Here is a 22,372-nt window from a genome sequence, read left to right on the forward strand (position 1 = left end):
AAAAAAACCTTTAAGTGTTAGAGAGGAGACCTATGCTAGAATATTTTTCCCTGATGTTCTATTTTTGTGTGGATGAACATTCAATACTGTGATTCTGCTTAGTCCTACCTACTGGATAGCTCAGTTAGTTAGAGCATAGTGCTGATCCCGCCACGGTTGCAGGTTAGATCCCCGTAAGGGACAGCTGCATATTCCTGCATTGCAGGGGGCTGGCTTAGATGATCCTCAACTTCCTTTCCAACTCTATTATTCTATGGTCTGCCAACTAAAATAAAATATTGGGGGTGAGGGTGGCTTGTAAGCCCTGGCCCAAATAATTGCTCACAAGACACAGTGCACACACATGCCCATCAACTTGGGGAGGGGGGCAGCCCCCTCAAATATTCTATGGGGGGGACGACAAAGGAACTTAGGCCCCTAGGAGTTGGCTGCTATGCTGCCGATACCTATAGCCCAAGGTGGTGATAGCCCAGACACAGGTTTAGCTCTTCAATGAGAATCATTAAAACAATGGGATGTAGGCGTCTGCTAACTAAATTTGAAAAAACAAAAAAATTCCTTCCAGTAGCACCTTAAAGACCAACTAAGTTAGTTCTTGGTATGAGCTTTCGTGTGCATGCACACAAAAGCTCATACCAAGAACTAACTTAGTTGGTCTTTAAGGTGCTACTGGAAGGATTTTTTTTGTTTTGACTATGGCAGACCAACACGGCTACCTATCTGTAACTAAATTTGAAAAGTCATTGTTCAAGTTTCTAACTATTACCAGCCCAAGCTGCAATTATATATGTAATTGCTAACTCAGACTGTGGGCTGCTATGCCACTCAGTGTACGCCATGTATAACTGATGGAAGGTTTTTGCTCTTATGTAATAAAATTATTGTTTTATTTACTTTTATGTTTTGATACTAGAATTTGGGGCTTTTGAAACACTTTATTGCTTTGGATAATGTTGCCTGTCACCTTGGAAGGCGATAGGCACAGACATGCATGGGTGGCAGTTAGGGTCCTCTTTCCAATGCTTATAAGTGAGAAATTAATAGTTGGGGGGTTTCAGAAAAAGGGGGATAGGTAAAGGTGCACTAAAGTGTTGTTTTCAAATTTGGAGCAAATGTACAAAGGAATAATGGAAAATAACCTGGGAATCGGTGATTAGAGCCCCTACCTACATTGTCTACTTTTCCATCCTCTCACAGTGAAGGTACATTAAGGGTAGAAAGCCCTAGGCCTGGGCCCCAAATACAGTCTTCCAGGCCCCTCTATCCTCCCTGACAGCTATAGCTTCCAATCCAGGCCAGAATCTTGCCCAATACTCTCCAATAACGGTAACTGAAAAAAGCAATACTTTAACTGTGGCTAACAAAGAGTTATTCCCCTCATAAGTGACTATCGTGACTTCAAATTGCATTCACTTATGTGGGGGGGGGGGGTGCAAGAAGGTTATGGCTGTTTTGGTTTCCCAGTGCAAGTGAATGGGAGAAACACAATTTGAATTCAGGTCTGAATCGATCTGGATCAGATTGGTGTCCATTCTGAACTACTAAATCAGGTCCTGCATCAGATGAGAGGGGGTATTTGCAGAGGGAATAAAATACAAATAAAGTACTGATGGTAACAGTTGCCATTCTCTCTCACACAAAGTTGTATAAATAATACAAACATTCTGGCATTGTTAAGCCAATTAACACACATAGCGTGATAAAATTAAATTTTGCTGATTCAGTCCACAAGTGAGAACCTCTTGATGAATTGTAATTCAGCAGTTTCACATTGTAGTTTTGCTTTGAAATTCCTTTGTTCCAGTGTGGAACTATTTGTTCCAGAGCGTTCTGAAAGGTTGAAATGTTCTCCCACTGTTTTTATTAATATTGCTTTTGCTGATATTAGATTTGTTTCTGTTTGTTATTTAGTGTAGCAACTGGTCTATTTCTCCTATGTTGAACACAGGAGGGCATTGTTGACAGGTATATAGGGTTATATAGAGATACAGATATACATATTTCACATTGGAAGATGAGCTGATGTTGTGTATGACATTATTCAGACCTGTAATAGTGTTGTCAGTGTAGACAAAGGGACAGAGTTGGCATCTGGGTATGCTGCAGGGTCTGGTTCCTGTATTCGTACCTCTGTTATGTGGCCTGTTGCTCACAAATTAAATGAAGAACTGTGTTTGAATGTCTATATTCTGTTTCAAAGGAATGCATGATCAAACAATGCATTCAGGTCAAGCCTGTGTTCTGCTGACATTTAGAAGTGACACACTTGCTTTTTTCACTTGGTGAAATTGTATGAAGAATCAACACATAGTGGGGTGGGAATGAGCAAAATCATTCAGCTTCCATATATTCATTTATTATGTACACATAAAGCTGGGACGGGAAATCTGTGGCCCTCCAGATGCTTCTAAACTACAGTTCCCATCATCCCTGACCATTGGCCATGCTGGCTGGGACTAGCTGAATTCCAATACCTGCAAGAGCCAAAGGTTTCCCATCCCTGACAAAGGGCTTGCATGCATTCAAGTTGTATCTGCATAGACACAACTGGAACCTGAATAGTGGGGGACCCAGTCATGAAGAAAGCCTATAAGCATCCAAGTATTCATTTATGCTCTGTGCACACAAGGTCAATGGACTTGTGGAGATTGGAGCAGGGACTCTCCTCTGTTTTCCTTTCCATTCTGTGTGCAATTTAACCACTGAATACCTAAAATGCATTCCAAATTTCGTTTGTGAATTCTTCACAGCACTCTTATAATATGCTTCCATTTGGATGTGCTGGGTATCAAACCAGCCATGTATTTACTTTCCATTGTATAGCCACTTGGTTAGGATCTGCCTGTATTTCTCCCTCACATTTAATGACAGTGATTTAACCTGCAGTATGTCTTTATTCCAGATCCGAGCAGATGGGCCTCCTCATGGTGGCATTCAATATGAAATGGTGCCAGTTTTCAAGGACGGGAGTCATATCCTTCGTGACATGGCCTTCTCCACAGATCATAATTACCTCTATGTCATGTCAGAAAGACAGGTAAGCCTTGCTCTTTAAAACCACAGTAGGCTTTAAGCTTAGCCCCTCTGCAATGGGAAAGCCTTGCATATTCCAAAGGGCTCTTAACATTTGCTTCAGGTATGGATAGTGCCAAAGGTAGCTTTATTTTTATCTGAGTCTGGCCAGAGACAACTGTCAGTGCACCAGGGGAGGAGGAGTTTTCCTTCTCATCAGCACACTATAGTGTCTAAGAAATGGAAATTGGACAGTGCCACTATGAATGAAATATGGTTCGGGGATTTGGACTTCATTCTGCTATCAAATCCCATCCCTAGCAGAAGCCACTTCCATTCATTCCTCTCCTTGTGTTTGGCAGTAGGCTACTTTTACATAGAATTGCCCTTTGTTGTTTTATTCTTCTAGATTTCAAGGTTGTGTTTGTGTGTGCAAGAGGCTATGAAATCACAATATTGTGATTGGAGATAAAATGTGTGGCAGGTGCAGGATACAGTTTTGTTACGTGTGTCTTCTGTCCAGCCATATCCTGACCTTCCCTTTTTTAGTGTTAGAAAATATAGCAGTGGCAAGGATTCTGGATGGCACTTCTGAATGTTGTTAGTGTAACATACAAAGCATGTTTAGATTGAAAGTATTTTGAGACTTTGGTACTTTTTCTTTAGAAATGTAGGAAATTCAGATACAGTTCCATGACCAAATGATCAGCTTAATAAGTTTTAATGATTCTCTGATCCACCTCTAAACCTTTAAGAACTCATTGGCCCTGGCCTTTAAAATGTCTAGATATAACCAATACATTCAATTTTTGCTTTAAATTTCACCCACATAATGCAGTTATACACCTGGTCTTAAAGGGACATGGGTGGCACTGTGGTCTAACCTACTGAGCCTCTTGGGCTTGCCGGTCGTAAGGTCAGCAGTTCGAAACCGAATGACAGGGTGAGCTCCCGTTGCTTTGTCCCAGCTCCTGCCAACCTAGCAGCTTGAAAGCATACCTGCATGAGTAGATAAATAGGTACTGCTATGGGGCAAAGGTAAACAATGTTTCTGTGCACTTTGGCATTTGTCAAGGTGTTCTGTGCACCAGAAGCAGTTTATTTATGCTGGCCACATGACCCGGAAAAAGCTGTCTGCGGACAAATACCGGCTCCCTTGGCCTGAAAGTGGAGATAAGCACTGCACCCCATAGTTGAATTTGACTGGACTTAACCATCCAGGGGTCCTTTACCTTTAACTTACCTATACCTGGTATTAGAGCAATCCATACCCCAATTCCCCACTGATATGGCTTTGTGGGGCATCCAACAGTGATCCAGCCAAATGTGCCTTCTACCCAGCAGCATGGTAGGTAGGTAGATGGGGGAGGTTGGCACAAGGAGAGCTGGGTGGAAGGACACCTCTGCTCATTTCAAACCTACCTTCAGCCCAATGTAAGGAGGGTTTGGATTGCTCATTTAGTGCTACATCTGTGCTATCTTGGAATGGGCTGATGCGGGGAAAGAAAGTGTCTCTGAGTAGTTGCAAACAGGTTCTGTGATGGGGTTAGACTTTATCCATTCACTGCTCACTAGGTTGTTCAATAATTTTTCAATTCAGTTTGAAAGGTTCAGCCTAAGACTTTACCCAAACTGGAAATAATCACCATTTGATTGAAGACCGTGGCAACATGTGCATGAATTCTACTAGAACTAGACTGTATCAATAGATGCAATCTAGATAGGAGATTTCTCTTAGTGTGATACCACTGTTATCTTCACGGGTTTTCCTCTTTCTTATGAACAAGCACAATTTATCTGTGTTGTCCTCCATGAGTGTCACTTATAATTTTCTCTACTTCATAGTGATCCCTCTGCAGTGAATTCACAATGTACATATCTCAGTTGCCCCAGGCTGTTTTGTCAGTACTTCTCATTTATCACATTTACCCTATAGCCATTGTGAATAGATGTGGGTGGTGATCCACACAACACTTCAGCTGGTGAGCATGCACTAAAGACAGCACAATTCCACTTGGATGGTATTTAATGTGAGCATGCAATTGTATGAAATTGATGGTTTGCTCTGAACTTTCTTGATGTTCAAAACTCATTTCACTAGAGAGGAAACAGGAGAGTGACAAACTCCCTCTAAACCAAATTTTAAACAGTGAGCCGGTAGCTGAGTCACTGCTTCCCGGGTTGTGTCAGCTGTTCGATTCCCTGATATTTACTGTCTTCATGGTCCTTGCTCTGAACCTGTTTATGAGTGTGATAAACTGTGCTTCTGAAAAAAGGAACCAGATTGTACCCGGCAACACCAAAATGATTATGATGGAAATTTATTGCCTTTGCAGTCCACTAGAGTCTGTTGCTTAAAGGAGCCAACACCATGTAAATAATCCAGAACCTCGACTGTAACAGATCAACTGCATTCCACTCCTGTCGGGGATGAGAAAATGCAAGAGGTCCCAGCCATGAAGCCCTGCTCTTGGGTTCATTGATTCAGTTAAGCATTTTAGTGGCTATCATTCATGGCTCTGTAATGATGAATAATTTGTCTAGTGCTGTGTGTATGGCAGTAGATGAGGGTATCATCTCAAGGAGTCTGGTTTGTACTACATTTTTATTTGTAAAATTTAACTCTTTGGAAATGGATATTCAGAAGGCAGTATAATGGACTTGATTTTCCAATTTTTGAATTTTCTACATTAGCGCATATTGAATAAAAAAAAGACTCATAGGGTTGTACAGTGGTACCTCGCAAGACGAATGCCTTGTAAGACGAAAAACTCGCAAGACGAAAGTGTTTTCCATTTTTTGAGTTGCTTCGCAAGACGAATTTCCCTATGGGCTTGCTTTGCAAGACATCTTACAAGTTTGTTTCGTGCTTTTTTTTCTTTTCTTTTTTGAATCCGTGCTTTGCAAGATGAAAAATTCGCAAGACGAAAAAACTCACAGAACGAATTAATTTCGTCTTGCGAGGTACCACTGTATTCAATGTAGTTCTACTCAAAGTAGACCCCTTGGGCTATATTCAAATGACCGATAGTCCATAGCTAGCAGTAGGTTGGCATTTATGCATCATCAAAAGGCACAGAAGAACAGACATGGACTGGCAGGGCTCCAAAAAGTGTGGGGTGGAGGCAGGGGGTCAGGAGTGTGACCCAGGAGTGGGAGCTAATGATTTATGGGACTTAGTGCTGCCTGCATGGCAGGAGCCAAATCAGGGCAGTTTGAGATGGAAGAAGGTGTGCAGGATGTCACGGAGGAAGAAGAAACTATTCAGACAAGGGAAGGGCCAGTCCACTCTTTACTTTCTCCAACCCCGCTGTCTTCTAGGACCAGGAGGGGCTTGAAAAGGGAAGAGCAGCAACAACTTCCATGCAGGCAAAGTCTCAGGTTGCAGTCATGCAACCCCTCAGAAGAGGGTATATAAGTGGAGGAGGGGAGGGGCCCCACTGTTGCTGTAACCTGTGGACAGCTGCCTAGAGGTTAGAAAATGTGTGTGTGTGTGTGTGTGTGTGTGTGTGTGTGTGTATCCGGAGCACCATGGGAGCTGCTTCTCTTGTCAATAAAGAGTTAACTATCAACTTCTTTAGCAGGGGCAGCGGTCTGTGACAGGAACACAGAACTGCTTTAGATTTGCATGAGTTAATGTGTACAGATGTAAATTTGGAAATCATTATTTAAATAGAAACATGTTGCATCTCTGCATTGTGGGGAAGACTGTGGCCAGGTGATCTGCACTGCCCAGGTGCTGACTCTTGAAGTGCAACATGCCCTCTCACCTTATGGTTCTTTATCTGTAAACAAGACATGGACTGAACAACCCTTCAAATGAGATGACTGTCCTCTGACAGGCCTACAAACAGAAGACTGTCCTCTGAAAAGTCGGACACATGGCCATCAGAGATGATAATCCTGCTGTGTGATTATTAAGTGAAAAGAGTTAGCCACCCCTGCCTTGGAGCTATAAACACAGAGTACAGTGTACCCCAGACAGCTTCGTGAATCATCATCTTCTTACAACTCATATTACAGATGGTTGTGCTCTAAGCCCTTTACCAACATCTTTCTTGCTTCTCCCCCCTTCTTGTTTGTTTAACATCCAGCTGTAGGAAGAGTTCAGTGAATCACAAAAGCTAGCTCAGCACTTCATGACCTTCAGTTGCTCCTAATAAATGTATTATGATACTGCATCTTAGATTTTTTTCCTCCTTCTTCTAATGGATCAACATGACTTCTTCTATTCTATTTTTTGTCAAAGCAGCAAATGGAGGTGGGCCCAGCTGTGAGGTGCAAGAGTTGTGCTTCCTCAACTATAATGTCCCATTGTAAATTTAAACTGGCTGATCATTTTTGTAAGAATGCCTTATCTCTAGCTTGGCAGGAAGAATTCAAAGAAACTGAACCACACACAAAGTTTCCCAATAGAGATGGAGCAGGGATGCCTTCAACTCATCTGTTATGGGGTGAGAGGGCCTAAATATTCATCAGAGCTGCTAATTCTCTTAATTGTGAATTGGGGGGAGTTACTAAATAATGAAAAATACCTAAAGTGCAATTCCATTAAGAACTGTGTTTTACTCAATGGTGAAGTGTTTTACATGTCTCCTTTGTTGTTAACCTGTTCGTGATTGTTTCTGTACCACTGTTCCCAGTTAAGAGAAGAGACTCTTCTCACAGAGATCTTAAGAAAGTGAAACATTTTTTGTGCAGAGTGCTTTTTAATGACTAGCAGGAAAAAAAGCATAGGTTATTTCATTGGGGACAAAAATAGAGGAAAGTAAAAAAAAGACCACCAAATTCAATCTGCAAAAGCAGCTGGAATCAAATATGAAATTTTGAAGAGACTTTGAAACTTCACTAGTGTCTGCAAAAAGAGAAGCAAAGAAAGCTGAATAAACTTCTTCTGCCTTCACAAGTTTTGTCAGGGAGATATCCTAGTACTTCACTGGCTTTGAAATTCTGTCCATGCAGTGATGTAAGGGAGAAAAGTGTGGTCCATGTCTTTCTTTCCTATGATTTCTATTCTGCCATTTGCAATCAAAGACCCTCCCTCTGTTTTTGGCCTATTCACCATATTAAGTTATTTATTAGCAGATTATATTCCTTGACTTTCTTTGGTGGTATGCATGTGTGTATCCGCAAAACTAGTAGAGCAGACTAGGAATCAGTTCTTTTATTAGGAGTAACTTTTCCTAAGAAACAAGATGCTTTTCTCTTAGGTATTAAAGGTCCAAAGATCCTGAAGGACCAGATTAAACTATTTATGTATGTGACCACGGCTGCACAGATTCTGTTAGCCAGAAATGGAAAGATGCTACAACTCTGACCAAGGAAGAGTGGCAGATAAAATTGATGAACTATGCTGAGATGGCAAAACTTACAGGAAGAGTTAGAAACCAGGAAGAGGTAGACTTTAATAACGAATGGGGAAAGTTTACAATCTATTTGAAAAACTATTGTAAACAATTACATACATTGGTAGGATTGACAGAAACGTGTAGCAAAAAATTGAACTATGGAATGATAAATGATTTATGAGAATAGAGTTATGAAAGAGATGCAGAGGGGGAAATAATTATATTAAGATCCACAATGTGGGGGAGTGAAGTCAAAGGGGATTTTATGTTTATATTTTCATTTTGCTTGTATATGTAAAATAGAAAATTCAAAAAAAGGAATCAGCTGGTGAAATTGATGGTTTGACCTTTATTCTCTGGGAAACTGCCCTTAAGCAGTTATCATAGGTTGCTGATGTCACCATATAACTTTTTATCTCTATTATTTTCCTTTTGTACAGCATTTGAAACTGAATCTGTAATGTTTTCAGCTTTGGTCTATTGAACATAATATCTGTCTGTCAATGATTTGTCACATCTGTTTAACAGATATCCTATTTCTAGGCTATTTGTCCTGAATAAGAGAAAATGCTCTTGTTGCTTTTAACTCACAAGCTTAACACAACTGCTCTGTACTATTGTGATCTGATCTTATGGGCTACTTTGCATGCTATGAGACAGAAATGCTCTTTTCCTCATTGAGCATTGCAATATGTGGAGGACAGAGGAGTGTCTGAAAATACCTGGGAGATTCAGTTGGCCCAAGTTCCTGAGCTCTCGGTGTATTTTCAAACAAATGCATCTTTCCTTGCAGATCTTTCTCACTTGGTGCCATTGTCTTTGCTTGACGTGAGCTGTGAGCAAGCCTCTCCAACTGTTAAGAGATAATACTAAATCAATCATATGAAGAGAAACAATTTTAGCTTGAAATGTGTCAGGATAAGCCATGTGCTCTATCTGTCAACCAAGCACAGTTCCCAAAATTTTGTCAAGCGCTGGAATTACAATGATTGGCGCCTAGGATAAGACAATGTAGTTGCAGCAAGGTGCAAGGCAAATAGGACAGGGTTGATTCTCAGAGGCTGGGGTCACAGGCTAAACTTCTACTGCACCCTTTTATTTTCTCCCACATGAGTGTATCTCATTGCATTCTACAGGGACAAGGAGTACAGCATGACTCTCGTCACATTATGGCAATTGTGTGAGGGGCAACGCCTGAAGTGTGCTACGGAACAGTATTTTCTGCACATGTGGTCACTATATATATATCCCTAGGAATCCTGCGCAGGTTTGGAGGGCTACATGAAAAAATGGAGTACCATTTTATATCTGTGCTATTTTGAAAGTTGTTTCACAGCATCCATACTTAAAATAATGTGCTATAAATTGTCTCTGACAGAGAAGCAAAGCCGTTTGTGCTTCTGCATATGTGGAATAGCAGCAGGTGATTCTGCAACCTAGGATGAAGATCACTGACACAGGGTGATATGCTGTGTCAGAGAAGCTAGAAATTGCAGCGACTGTTGCAGGCAAAACTGAGGCCCACTGGCACATCTGCACTGAGAGAATTTGTGAGGAGCCATTTTTAGCTCGCTTCCCAGCATGAGCTGCCTTGCGTTTCTCAAAAACATCCAAATTCAATTAGCATGTTTTTATGTGTGTGCTTTCTAAAGAAAATACAGCACTGAATCCTGGGTCCTTGCTGCTATTTCTGCTAGTGATTTATTTTTATTTTTATTTTTTGCTTGCTTCTGCAGAAATTAATGAGCCCTGAGGATACACAATTGGGCATGTTGCACCTGGAGTCGCGCTCAGTGATTACACAACAGCTTGAGGGGTTAAAGAGAAAACAACAGCAGAACACTTGTAAATGTCCAGGGATTGCCACCAGCCCACATAGTGGAGGCAGATTCATCCTGCTGTGGTCCCCAACCTCCATACTGGGAAGCAAATCCCACTGATATTAAGTGGACTTCCTTCTGAGTATACTAGTGCTGTACCAAAATTTGCCTCTGGTTTTTTGGAGGTTTTTGTTCACTGTGAAAGAGGCTTAAACTTTTCTGCCTCATTCTTAGGACAGTTGAGGATTTCTCTGGCGACTGTGGGAAACCATGTATTAATACTAGTTCTGCTGTGGTTTAATGCCTCACCACCACCACCTTTAGAGTTTTTGTGATGGATCACTGATCTGTCATTTGAACAACTACTTTCTATGCACACAGTTCCTCTTCTGTATACCTTACCCTTAACCATCCCTTCCACATAAAGCTTCTTTACATCACTTCATCCTTTGAGCATGGCTTGTTCACACTGCACGATAGCTCTTTTCCATTGCTTGAGTAGCTCAAAGAGGCTGTGCTGTAAACTTGGGACCTTACTATTCCCAAATCTTGCCTAATGCTTTATTTAGGAAACATAGGTTGTTCTCATTCCTTGGCTTCACCTGTGGAAATAATTCTTGAAAGAGAGAGAGAAAGAGAGAATAAGTGAACAATAGAGCACCTGAAATGATTTCTCATGGCTTATGTGACATTTTTACACTGGCTTGATGTAGTTCAGAGACCCTTATGCAGAATATTATGAACAGAGCTGCACTCACGCCTGTCACTCGGCGGGAGGTGGGAGAAGATTAATGCCATGCCCTAAAGATTCTCCTCACGTTGCAGGGAGAAGGGCAAGACAGTCAAAGCAGAGGGAAGGCTGGGCCCCTGCCTGTATAAATGATAGGCCTTCTTACACCAAGCCTAGGGGAGGCAGGTGAACTCTGTATGGAAGAGGTGGGAACATTGACTCTTGAAGGTTATTTGAATTAAAAGGGTGGAGGGGCGTTCTTCTTTTAACTGCAGCCAGAGAAGAGCCACAGAAAGGTTACATACATAGTTCAGTTCAAGGAAACCTTATTGCCATGAAAAAACTTTACATAAATTGCCAAGGTTTGTGAAAGCGATAGATCCCCTCAGGCCAATCCCAGGAAGTTTTCATTGGACCAGGTAATTAGCATTTGCTATGGGGGAGTCATTCCAAGAAGTTGTGAAAGGGAAGACATGAGGGAATAGATGGGTTTTCTGCTCATTACCCAATACCAAAGTTTGGTGTGCAATTTATTCCAGTACAGCTGGAGGGTATCTCTTTACCCTCCTGAGTGAAGCTAGGCATACTAATCAACATCTACATAGGATTGCCACTTCGTCCACGGCGAAGCTGCCTCCTCACCAAGCCTGCTGTTGTGTCTGAATTTGCACATGTGAATTCATTTAAATTTAAGCAAATTTAAAATCGGCGATTGCCGAACACTGCTGCTCAACTAAGATCACCCAAACACTGCAAGATGACAGAGCCAAAATAATGAGGCTATTTTAAGGTTGACCTGATCAGAGTTAAGAAAATGGGGGGGGGGGGGGTCACTCAAGCTAGCAAGGAGAAAATATATTGCCCTGGTAATGCATAATAGTACTAAGGAGAATTGTAAGCATTGTATCCGTTTCTATCCGTTTAAAGTTTCATAATTGCAGGCAATTATGAGATGTGTCATTAATTGTTTTAATTGCTATAAGGGCTGAAGATTACGAGTGCAAGGTGATATTCCCCACTATCAACAGAGCAGTGCTTTTTCACAAACTTCCATTAATTTCAGTTAGAGATATAATTTTCTGGAAATTTTGAAGCCATTGTGAATTCCCCAGACACCCTTTTTTTAAAGGACATGTTGAGAAAATTTTAATATATGCAGTACATTATTTCTTATTAAACCTGGACTTATTTCACTCCATTTACAACATAAAGGGGACTCATTTGCAACTTAATAAGAATATGAAATTTGGCTTTATGGTTGGAACAGGGAACAGGATATGGTTGTGGGCAATTAGAGAAATTGTCTGGAAGTTTGCTTAGAAATAATACCCTCTTCGTGTAGTGGCTCTTACTTCCCAACAAACACAAATACGATGGCAGCCTTGAAAGTATAAATGTTCTTGGCTGCAGTCCTAGGGGCCTTTTTCAGCCTGAGGACCAAAACTCCTTATGAGCTACACACTGGTGGCAAAAAGTGGGTGAAGTAGTGGAGGCAATTCATACCTATGTATAGTGGGCTACATTCCAGTAGTTACACGCATCAGAAGTTTCTACATGCCTACAACCATCTCTCTATCCAGGCAAGCAAGATGCATTATCACAGTGCAAGGAGACATTCCAGCTGGTTGAGGAGGACATGGAACAGGACCAAGAAGAGATTTGAACTGGGGGAAGACAGAAAAGGCTTAGAGGGCTACATGTGGACCCTAGCCTGAGGTTCCCCATCCCTCTTATGTGCACTTACCTGGGGGTCCCATTGAACCCAAAGCAGACATGCATTGGATTGTACCTTTGTACCAAGATGCCTGTGTCATAGCCACTGGAAGTGAGAGGTGTGAAGATTAACCCCAAGGGAGCGGCCAGGTCAAGAAGGCATCAGATTCATGATACTTGCTTCTAGAATCTCCAAAATCACCGGAAGAGGGCAAGCAGCAATTTACAAAAAATGAAGGCCCTGTATGCCCATCTCATGAAGATGGCAGCCTCTTGTATCTTGATTCAAGTGTGGTATAAATCTACAGTATAGATAGGAGCTATAATTTTCTGTAGTTTTTTCATTTTGTTTTGGGGCAGAACACACCTAAGTGGGGCTGAGGGGTTGCAGACCCCCTGCTGCATCCCAAGCCTGGCTGGCTTACGCCAGGCAGAGTCGAAGACAGGGAGGTGGTAGTTTTGTATTCAATTTAGATTGGAGGGGTGTGTGGAGGATCAGGGTTCTTGGGGGATTTCTGAGGATTTGGTTCTTGTGGATCCAAAACTACTGGCATATTGCCCTGCATCAGACCTTTCAGAGCTTTCTGCCCACCTGGGCATAGACCATGGCATAGCAGATCACCATCACAAACGCCTCTCTTTCTGCAGAGGCTAATGGAGACGTACCTACAGACCATGCATAACTAAATATATTGCTGGGCCAGTTAGCTTTTAGTGCTGGGATACTTGTAGAAATAAATTTGTATTTTTATTTCATATTACTGTTGTACCGTGGATGTTTTTCATCATTAAAGCTGTGTTGTATGTACTTTGCTCAGGAACTCAGCCAATAAATATTTTGAATAATAAAAGCATGTGTATTATAAAGCCTTGTATTAAAACAGATTCCAGTGAGTCCTCCCACCATGTCCCCCCCCCCATTCCAATATTTTTCATCAGAAAAGATGGAATCAAGACACACTTGTGTGTGTAGTAAAGATAGTAGATGGGTTTTAAAAGCAATCCAATCCCCAGAAATCCTCCAAAAACAATCTAAACTTTTCTTGCTAGTTTTTCTGTTTTGGGAATGCTTGCGAATATGTTTGTGTAGCATTCATCATTTTGTCTATCAGTAAATTTCAATTGTTATCAAGGGATCTGTTTCAGTGATGTGTGCAGGAATGTGGGAATTGACATTTACTAATAAAAATAAAATCCTGCCAACTCTATACAGAAAAGCTCCATAGGAATGCGAGTTCCAAGAGCCTGTAATTAGAACTTGCACCTGGTGCCCTGTCACAAAGTCTCACAGCAACTTACATTGATGTTGACTTCATAGTCTTGTTGCTGTTTTGAAAAGTAAGAAAGAAAAGTTCTGGGAAAGACAAAGGAGTTTTTGGACTCTGTTACATTAATGCTGGGAAGGTTAGTTTCTTCTTGAATGATGTGAATACCTACAATTCTGGCTATGTTTGTCAGCAAGACCATTCCAATAATTGGCAGGGCTGCAAAGAGATTAAAAGTGTGTTCCCAAAATTTGGAAATATTTAAAGATACAGGGGAAACACTATACATTTGCATAGGAGTGCTTCAGTCTCAATCTGAAAATATAGCAAATAAATATATTTTTTCTTTACCAGGGCTGTCACTCACTTCAATAATAAATCTTGGTTCATTTCAAATGAGTTTTAGTCAATTAACTGGTGGATTATCTGATTGAATATGTTTATGAATAAAAAGAATTATAAAGATAAATTAAAAGTGTGATAAAATAACCTTTCCGGCTCACTGTATCATCTGCAGAGTCCAAGATATTATTTTACCCTTACATTCTTTGCAGTCTTGCTGCTAGTATTCAGAGATACACTCCCTCTGCTTATGGAAGTTCCATTTAGCTGTTGTTGCTAATAGCCATTTATATTTCCTCCTGTTTACTCCAGCAGATTCAAGTAGGCTGAACTAATGTCAAGAAGGTGGCTTGGTGGCTCTGTCCCATCAGACTTGCCACTACTGTAAATGTTGGTTGGTTATTATTGTATCTTATTTACTGCATGGTGCAAAATCATCCTGATACTAAACTGCAAACCAACAACTGAATTTCAGTGCCTCTCTGGGCCCAGATTTTCTCCCACAACACACACACACAATCCTTTTTCTTTTCCTTCAAGGCAAATAATGCTGTTCCTTGGAGCTTATTTCTTGCAACACTTTTATTAAACACAACACAAAATGCTTAATCAATTAATCGGTTCAGTTAATTGACTAATGTTGCTGCTCCACTCTTCAGGGGTTTCTGAAAATACAGTATGTGTTGTGCATTTTCAAGATTTAGTGCTAGTCTGAGGATGAATGTACAGTACTCAGGGCAAGTTGTCGTCAGTATCTCCCAGAACACTAGTTGTTAAATTTATTTTCTTGAGCACTACTGCTCCAGTTTGCTTATTCTTGGCAGACCACATTTCTTCCTTTATGGCCTCCATGTGAGAAGCCACTTGAAAGACCTGAATTAAAATCCAACTTCCTCTACCCTCCAGTGGAAGTCTGCTGGACACCTGGGCTAAAGGGGGAGGAGAATCATTGCTATCTTGCAAGTAGATGCTATTAGATTTATACAAAATCCATTGAGCTGCAATTGCCTTGTGTGTGCATCTTGTAGATGTGTCCATGAGTGCTCATATGACCAGAGGTGGAGCCTATTGCTTTCTGCTGTCTGTGTGGAGTTAGAGCCCTACTGTGTGACTTGGCCTTGACTCTGCATGATGTACCGTACCACCTGCCTCCAATTTCTAAACTGCTCTAAATCATCTTTTTCTGAAATTTGGACAGCTTGTACCTCTTACCTGGGAAATGCTCCAGACCATATTTCCTAGGACAAATGTTCTTAATTTTATTATTGGCCCACTGCTACACTACTGTTCCACACCACACTATCAGAATTTATTGTAAAGAAAGCTGTTGTCATATGTGTATCTATTTTTTGTCACCTCTCAGAGCACCCTTTGCTGGTTGTGAAGTAATTGCCTAGCAAATGTTTTAGTGTCAGGAGCCACAGAGGCACAGGAACCTCTGGAAGTAAATTGTAAGGAAACTCTGTGCCCTATAACCCTAAAATGTGTAAGTCCCATGAAAACAGCTTTGTGTCTCCGCTGGATTTTCTGGCTGGTGAGTCCGGCATGGGGGTGGGGTGGGGGGGTTGGACAAGGAGTAAATGCTAGATGCCCAGATGATTTACAAGCATTTAGGATTGGGTTGAGGGCTAAGAAAAGTAAAGAAGGGCTATCAATTGATCAGGAAGGCCATAAATGTTCCTAGTGTCCTGAAAAGAAGTGAGATGAACCGGCAGAAATGCATAAGGATGGAAAGAGCTGGGAAATAAAATGAGGAGGGTAAAACGCAAACCATTTTAAATTTGAAGTTAAACTGCTTTTCCAGATGGTTTTCTATACATGATCCTGAATATAGTTGCTGCACTGAAACCAGGGAGCTCTGTTGTTGTTAAGTTAATCAAATATATTTTGCTCAATGTTTACACCCATTCCAGTGAGATATCTCTTCTGATAATGATTATGCTGGATGGGTGGAATACATAAGGTTGAGATTGATTGCAGTTGGAACAGGCTTTAAAAAAGTAACGGTTTGGCTTATGTATTGAGAGCTGAAGCTATAGGCTCTCTCATCTTAATGGAATTCAAGGCATACTTTAAAAAAATGAAATACCTATATATACCTTTTCCAATCTTGCCAAGTTCTGTGTTAAGGCAAGATGTTAAGGTACTTACTGGTCATGTACACACAGTTCAGAATTTAAATATATCTGCACTTTGTGTAGCCGTGCAAAAAAAAAAAAAGAAGAAGAATTGTAATTGGGTCAGAAACCTGCATTTACAAATGTTTCCACTTGAGTGGAAATTAAAATGAACATTTTCAGATTCTGAGCATACCCACCTGCAGCGTTTAAATAGTTTTGAGTAGAATTAATGGATCCCTTAAAAGCAGCAGTCCATCTCACCCCTGCCTAACCCTGCCCATCCACCCCCACCCCAGTAAGCAGCGGCATCAGCAATGTTGGGAGTCTAGTGCCATGGCACTACTCCACTCCACAACTGTTCACACAAATGTAGAAGAGGCCAAAGCAGATATCCAGAAAGATATCATGGAGTCTTCTGACTGATACCAGCTGGACTACAACTCCCATAATTCCTGACCACTGGCTATTCTGGCTGCAGTTGATGAGAGCTGGTGTCCAACAACATCTGGAGGGCCACAGGTTCCCCATAACACTAGTTTAGAAGAAATTAAACTACAGGAAATTAATCTTATGACAGGGGTGGCTTGAGAACTGCATTATCCCGATAAAAAGCTTTGGGGCAGTAGTGGACCTGGTTTCCCAGTGTGATGAGGATGCCATGCAGTCACTCCTGCTCTTTAGAGGGGACCTAGTCCTCTAAGAAGGTATTTCCAGCTTCACAGAAGACACTGATTTCATTTAAAAAAGAAAAAAAGCTGTACACAGTGTGCATAGTAGGCCAAAGTGCGAACAAGATGGATCCCCCTAGGAAGCGCAGAGGACAGATCTTACTGTGTGAGCAGATCCACTCAAGAGCAGTCAGTCCTAACTCCTGTCAAGTCCTACTTTCATGTCACCTCATGATCAAGTGTATCGAAGAGGACTAAAAAATCGAATAGGCTTAGCAGGATATAATTTCCACTGTCAGTTTCAAGATACAGATCAGTGACTACAAGGATGCTGCTGCTGCCTTATAGGGATGAAAACTGGGCTGGTATGGCTTCTTGTTGAGGAAGTCCTTGGTTAGAGAGGGATTGGCAAAGAAGGATGCTCCTGTTGGCTCATTACTGCCCTTTCCCCTCTCATTATGGCATTCGACTTTTAGATTAAACTTCCAGGTTCTCTTTTTCCTGCAATCACTTACACGTAATAGAGAAATCTGGCTAAAATTAGTCTGAGGTCATTTAAGAGAAGCTACCTGACAAGCAAGACATTTTAATTACTTTTAATTGATCTAAAAAAAGAGCATAAGCAGGTGGGATAACATACTGCTCCATTTTTCTCTGCTAGCAGATAATTTGTCCGATTTTAAGAGCTCTAGCACTTGTCCTTGCCTAAGTCAATCTTAGGACATTTCTGAATTGTCACTCAGTTTGCACACGCGTGCACACAATCACAATATCCCATGGACATTATTGTCTATTCAACAGGGGCCATTCAGCAAAGTATTACTGTAAGCTCTGCGTGTGTCTTTCAAACTGCATGGCTGTGTGTTTGTCTGTGTTTAATATTATCACATAATTTGCAAACTACACGTGATTGAGGGGATGAGAGGTTAAAGCTGGTTTTTTCCTTTTGAATGAGGAAAATCCAACATGAATTTATTCTAGCAGAAATTAATGTCTTTGCTCCGAGTGCACTGGCTTTTCAGAAAGTGCAATGCTTTATGCAGCATTTCAGTCTCTCTTTTTAATGTTGTTTAGAATTACTCACTTTTAATTCCCTGCTTAATCCTTTCCCACCTGCCTATCTGAGCCCCAAGGTTCCCAGCATGAACTTGCCTTGATGTCCATTTCCTTCCCCATTTTTAACACATTCCTGTTGTTTAATTGTCCGATCAGCAGTCACCACACTGAAATGTTTCTAGCTTTCTCATAAGGGAAGCATAGTTTCTACCAATGCCAATGCAGAAGTAATGGCTTTTCACAATGGAGAATACTTAAAATCCATGTTTTTCCCTACAACCACCTGAGTCACATCCACACCATACATTTAAAGCACATAGCTTTCCCCAAAGAATCATGGGAACAGTAGTTTGATATGAGTGCTGGGAATTGTAGCTCTCTGCTGGGTAAACTGCAGTTCCCTTGATTCTTTGGCAAAAACCATGTGCTTTAAATGTATAGGATGGATGCATGTCTGGGATTTGGTATACAGTCATACCTCATGTTACGTCCGCTTCATGTTACGTTCTTTCAGGTTACGTCCCGTGGCAACCCGGAAGTACCGGAAAGCGTTACTTCTGGGTTTCGCCGCTTGCGCATGCACAGAAGCGCAAAATGACATCACGTGCCTGCACAGAAGTGGCAAATCGCAAATCGCAACCCGCACATGCGCGGACGCACCGCTGCAGGTTGCATTCTTTTCGCAACCAGAGGTACCACTGTACTGTGACTGCTTTAATTTACTTATTTCTCCCCTTTTCTCTGGCAAAATGAGAACAAGGCACTTTAATGCAACCTCATACATTTAACTTACAGCTGCTGTTGTCATTCTTCTAAAAACCAAGTCAAACCCTAACAGCAGCAGTTCCACATGTTTAAACACAAAACTACTTTGAAAAGACAGTTGGGTGCCCACTTTTATTTGTTTATAATTTGAAGTATTTTCACCCTGCTGCTTGGCTGCAAAGGGCTCTCAGAGCAGATTACAAGATAAATAAGAAGACAGTTTCATGCCCTCAGGTAGACAAAATACACAAAACAAAAGGAAAAGCCATTTGAAAGGGAGGTGCAAACTCAGGACCACAGATCCCCTTACAAAGTTTACTTAACAACTAGCTGGAAAGGAAATGTTCAAGGAGAGGAGCCAAAGATGTCTGGTCTCTCAGCAGATCCAATGGAGAAGCGCTGCTTCCCCTCTTCCCCTCTGCTATAGGCTGGTGAAATGGCAGATGTCAGGTGACAGTTGATGTGGGAAGCAGATGGTGCTGACCAGCAACAGAGAAGATGGCAACACTGCTTCCCTTCCCTCCCTGTGCTGTAACCTGACAGAACTGGCTGCTGCCTGGTAACAGCTGATGGAGTTGGCAAAGTGGGTGGGTGAATAATTTGTAACTCTTTACACTTCTGTGGCTTGTCTGTTCTGGCTCAGGGAAAAAGAAACTAGGATGAGAGGTTGTGGAGTGCTAATAGCAGCAAGTAGGATGAGGGTTCTTTATTTCTCTTCACCTGGGCACATTTTTTGCTTTCAAAATCAACCCACCCATTTCCCTATTTCCTAGAGGATGGGGCAGTTCTTTGTTTACATCAGCAACCTTTTTCAGCCGTGGGCCAGTCCACCGTCCCTCAGACAATGTGGTGGGCCAGACTATATTTTTTTGGGGGGGGGAGAGAATGAATTCCTATGCCCCACAAATAACCCAGAGATGCATTTTAAATAAAAGGACACATTCTACTCATGTAAAAACATGCTGTTTCCCGGACCGTCCATGGGCCGGATTTAGAAGGCAATTGGGCTGCATCCAGCCCCTGGGCCTTAGGTTGCCTACCCCTGGTTTAAATGCAAGGGAAAGTTTCCATCTCAAGTCGTGGGACCTGGAAACAGTAATAAGCAGGAAGTCCCTTTCATTGAAGACTTCATAAATACTGAATTTGCAACACCCTATTGATTTCTGCAAATGAATATAATTTCTTAGGAGCAGAAGTGGGAAGCAAACTGAAAATATTAGCATACAGAACTTACATTTTTTTAAGGAAGGGTTTTTTCCCCTTAACAGCTTTCTTCTTCTATTTGAATTTAATTTATTTACCTATTTAATGTGTTTATATTCCATCTTTCCTGCAAGATAAGTGTAGGGCTCAACTCCTTTTCCTGTGATCCACACAACAATTCTGTGAGGTAGGTTAGGTGGAGAGCTGGTGACAAGTTCAAAGTCACCCAGTAAGCTTCATGGCTGAGTGGGGATGTGAACCCTAATGTCCCAGGCCCTAGTCCAACAGTCGGACCATGACACCACTTAAATGGTGCTGCGCTTGTGATGTATGGGAGGGGGGCAGGAAACAACAGTAGCATTGCTCTGTTTATTCTTATTTTTGAAATTGAACATTTTAAAACTTTAGTTACACATTCCATGGTAACCTGAATAAATAGCAGCCTTGTTAAGGGTGTGGCTTGACCAAAATGACCTGGTGGGCCAAATGTGGAGGCCTAGAGGACATAGTTCCCCACTGGGATATATGAAAACACACATTGACTAGCAGCTGCTGGTTTAGAAAGTGATAAACAGATCCATTTTTACTGTCACTCTCCCTCCCTTTTCATAAGAGTAAGAATAACAAGGTTGGAAACTATATTCTCAAGTCAGGTAATTACTTAAAGGACAAAGCTGAAATGTCCCATTGCCCAATTCAAAAAGTGCTCAACTATGAAATTTAAAAGCAAACCCCATACTCCTTGTTCTCTCTCTATCAGGACTTCCTTTCCTATTCCTTTTCAGTACTGTACTGTTAGAGGCTTTTCAGTAAATGAGTTTGGCGGCTAGTCAGCCGGTGAGGAAGGGGAATTGTTCACGCTGGGCGCTAACAGAAAAGAAACATAACTCACAATATGGAGAAGGGAGCTTTGAAATTGCACAAATTATTCCATTTTATATTTTAATTAGTTTGAATTAGCAATGGGAATAGATGCATAAAATGATCCAGTGAAGGGTGAAATGGGAAAAGGGATACGGTATAGTGTATCACTTTATTATTATGAAGTTTGCAGGGAGTGAATGTAAGAGGCACGCAGACCCTCTCCTGGTTGCTGAGACTCATCAAGCTGATCCATGAAGACTCAGCAGGGATGCATGGAAAGTTGTCATATGCAGAACCACCTACAAGTTCATGGAAACCAAAGGATCACCTCTGGCCTGGACGTTCTTTCCTTCACTACTGAGAGGAGGGCATTTCCTTTACATACTGCTAATACATGTTGCTATTACTGGCTTTCCCCCAAAATGCCATTCTAGATGCTGTGAAAGTCCCAAACGCCATGTAAAACACTAGCATTCGGTGTAGAAATAGTGAGATGAGATCAAGCAGATGGAGAAAAAAACATATATTTTTTTAAAAAAGCAGTCACTTTGCTCTCTGTATATCTTTTAATGATTTCAATTCCAAAGGACAAAGGACATGTAAAGATTTAGTGGCTACTAGAAAAGACACTTCAAATTGCATCCTTGAGAAGATTTTGAAATACTTTCAGAATTCATGTTTTAGGTAAAAACGTCTTCTTGAAGTAGATTGAGGTTGGTCATCACATCTTATCTGAGATTAATTTTACATCATTACTGTAATTGTCATATGTATGCATGCATTTTTGAAAGACAGTGTGGTCTTACTATCTCTATCTTTCAAAGGGAGAGAAGAGTACGGTAGTACCTTGGGTTACAGACGCTTCAGGTTACAGATGCTTCAGGTTACAGACTCTGCTAACCCTGAAGTAGTACCTCGGGTTAAGAACTTTACTTCAGGATGAGAACAGAAATCGTGCAGCAACAGCGTGGCGGCAGCGGGAGGCCCCATTAGCTAAAGTGGTACCTCAGGTTAAGAACAGTTTCAGGTGAAGAATGGACCTCCGGAACGAATTAAGTTCTTAACCCAAGGTACCACTGTAAATGACTGTTTGTGCATAAAGATGAGCCATACTTTTTGGTTTATTGTAACTGATGCTGGCTGATCACTCTCACTTTGCTCCTCATATGGCATAATAAACAAACCTGCTCCTCATATGGCATAATAAACAAACCTGTAAACCTTGGCTTCCCATTACAACCAAACCAGGGATCATGGTTTGATGCTGCCTAAAAAGATAACTGGCCAACCTTCAAATTCAATCTAACCCCCTGGACAACCACAATCGGGCTTAATAGAGTGGCATATCCACTGACACATTCACAGCCCCACTGCTACCAAGCCAGTACGGCAAAGAGTCCTAGATTGAACTCTATGCCACCATGTGATGGCAACAAGGTTGGCTCAGCATCCTGCTGCCCCTTACC

General features: G+C 41.4%; 1 protein-coding gene across 2 annotated transcripts in view; it reads left to right on the forward strand.

The window, feature by feature from the left end:
* PLXNA2 (plexin A2) overlaps positions 1 to 22,372 on the forward strand; it is a 415,423-nt gene that overhangs the window by 158,924 nt on the left and 234,127 nt on the right. For both annotated transcript variants that reach the window (XM_083745460.1, XM_083745461.1), the window contains exon 4: positions 2,903 to 3,037. In XM_083745460.1, the coding sequence (XP_083601586.1) occupies positions 2,903 to 3,037 (135 nt within the window). The remainder of the gene's footprint in view (positions 1 to 2,902; positions 3,038 to 22,372) is intronic.

Source organism: Podarcis gaigeae, assembly GCF_964106915.1.
Source record: "Podarcis gaigeae genome assembly, chromosome: 6".
Lineage (NCBI taxonomy): Eukaryota > Metazoa > Chordata > Lepidosauria > Squamata > Lacertidae > Podarcis > Podarcis gaigeae.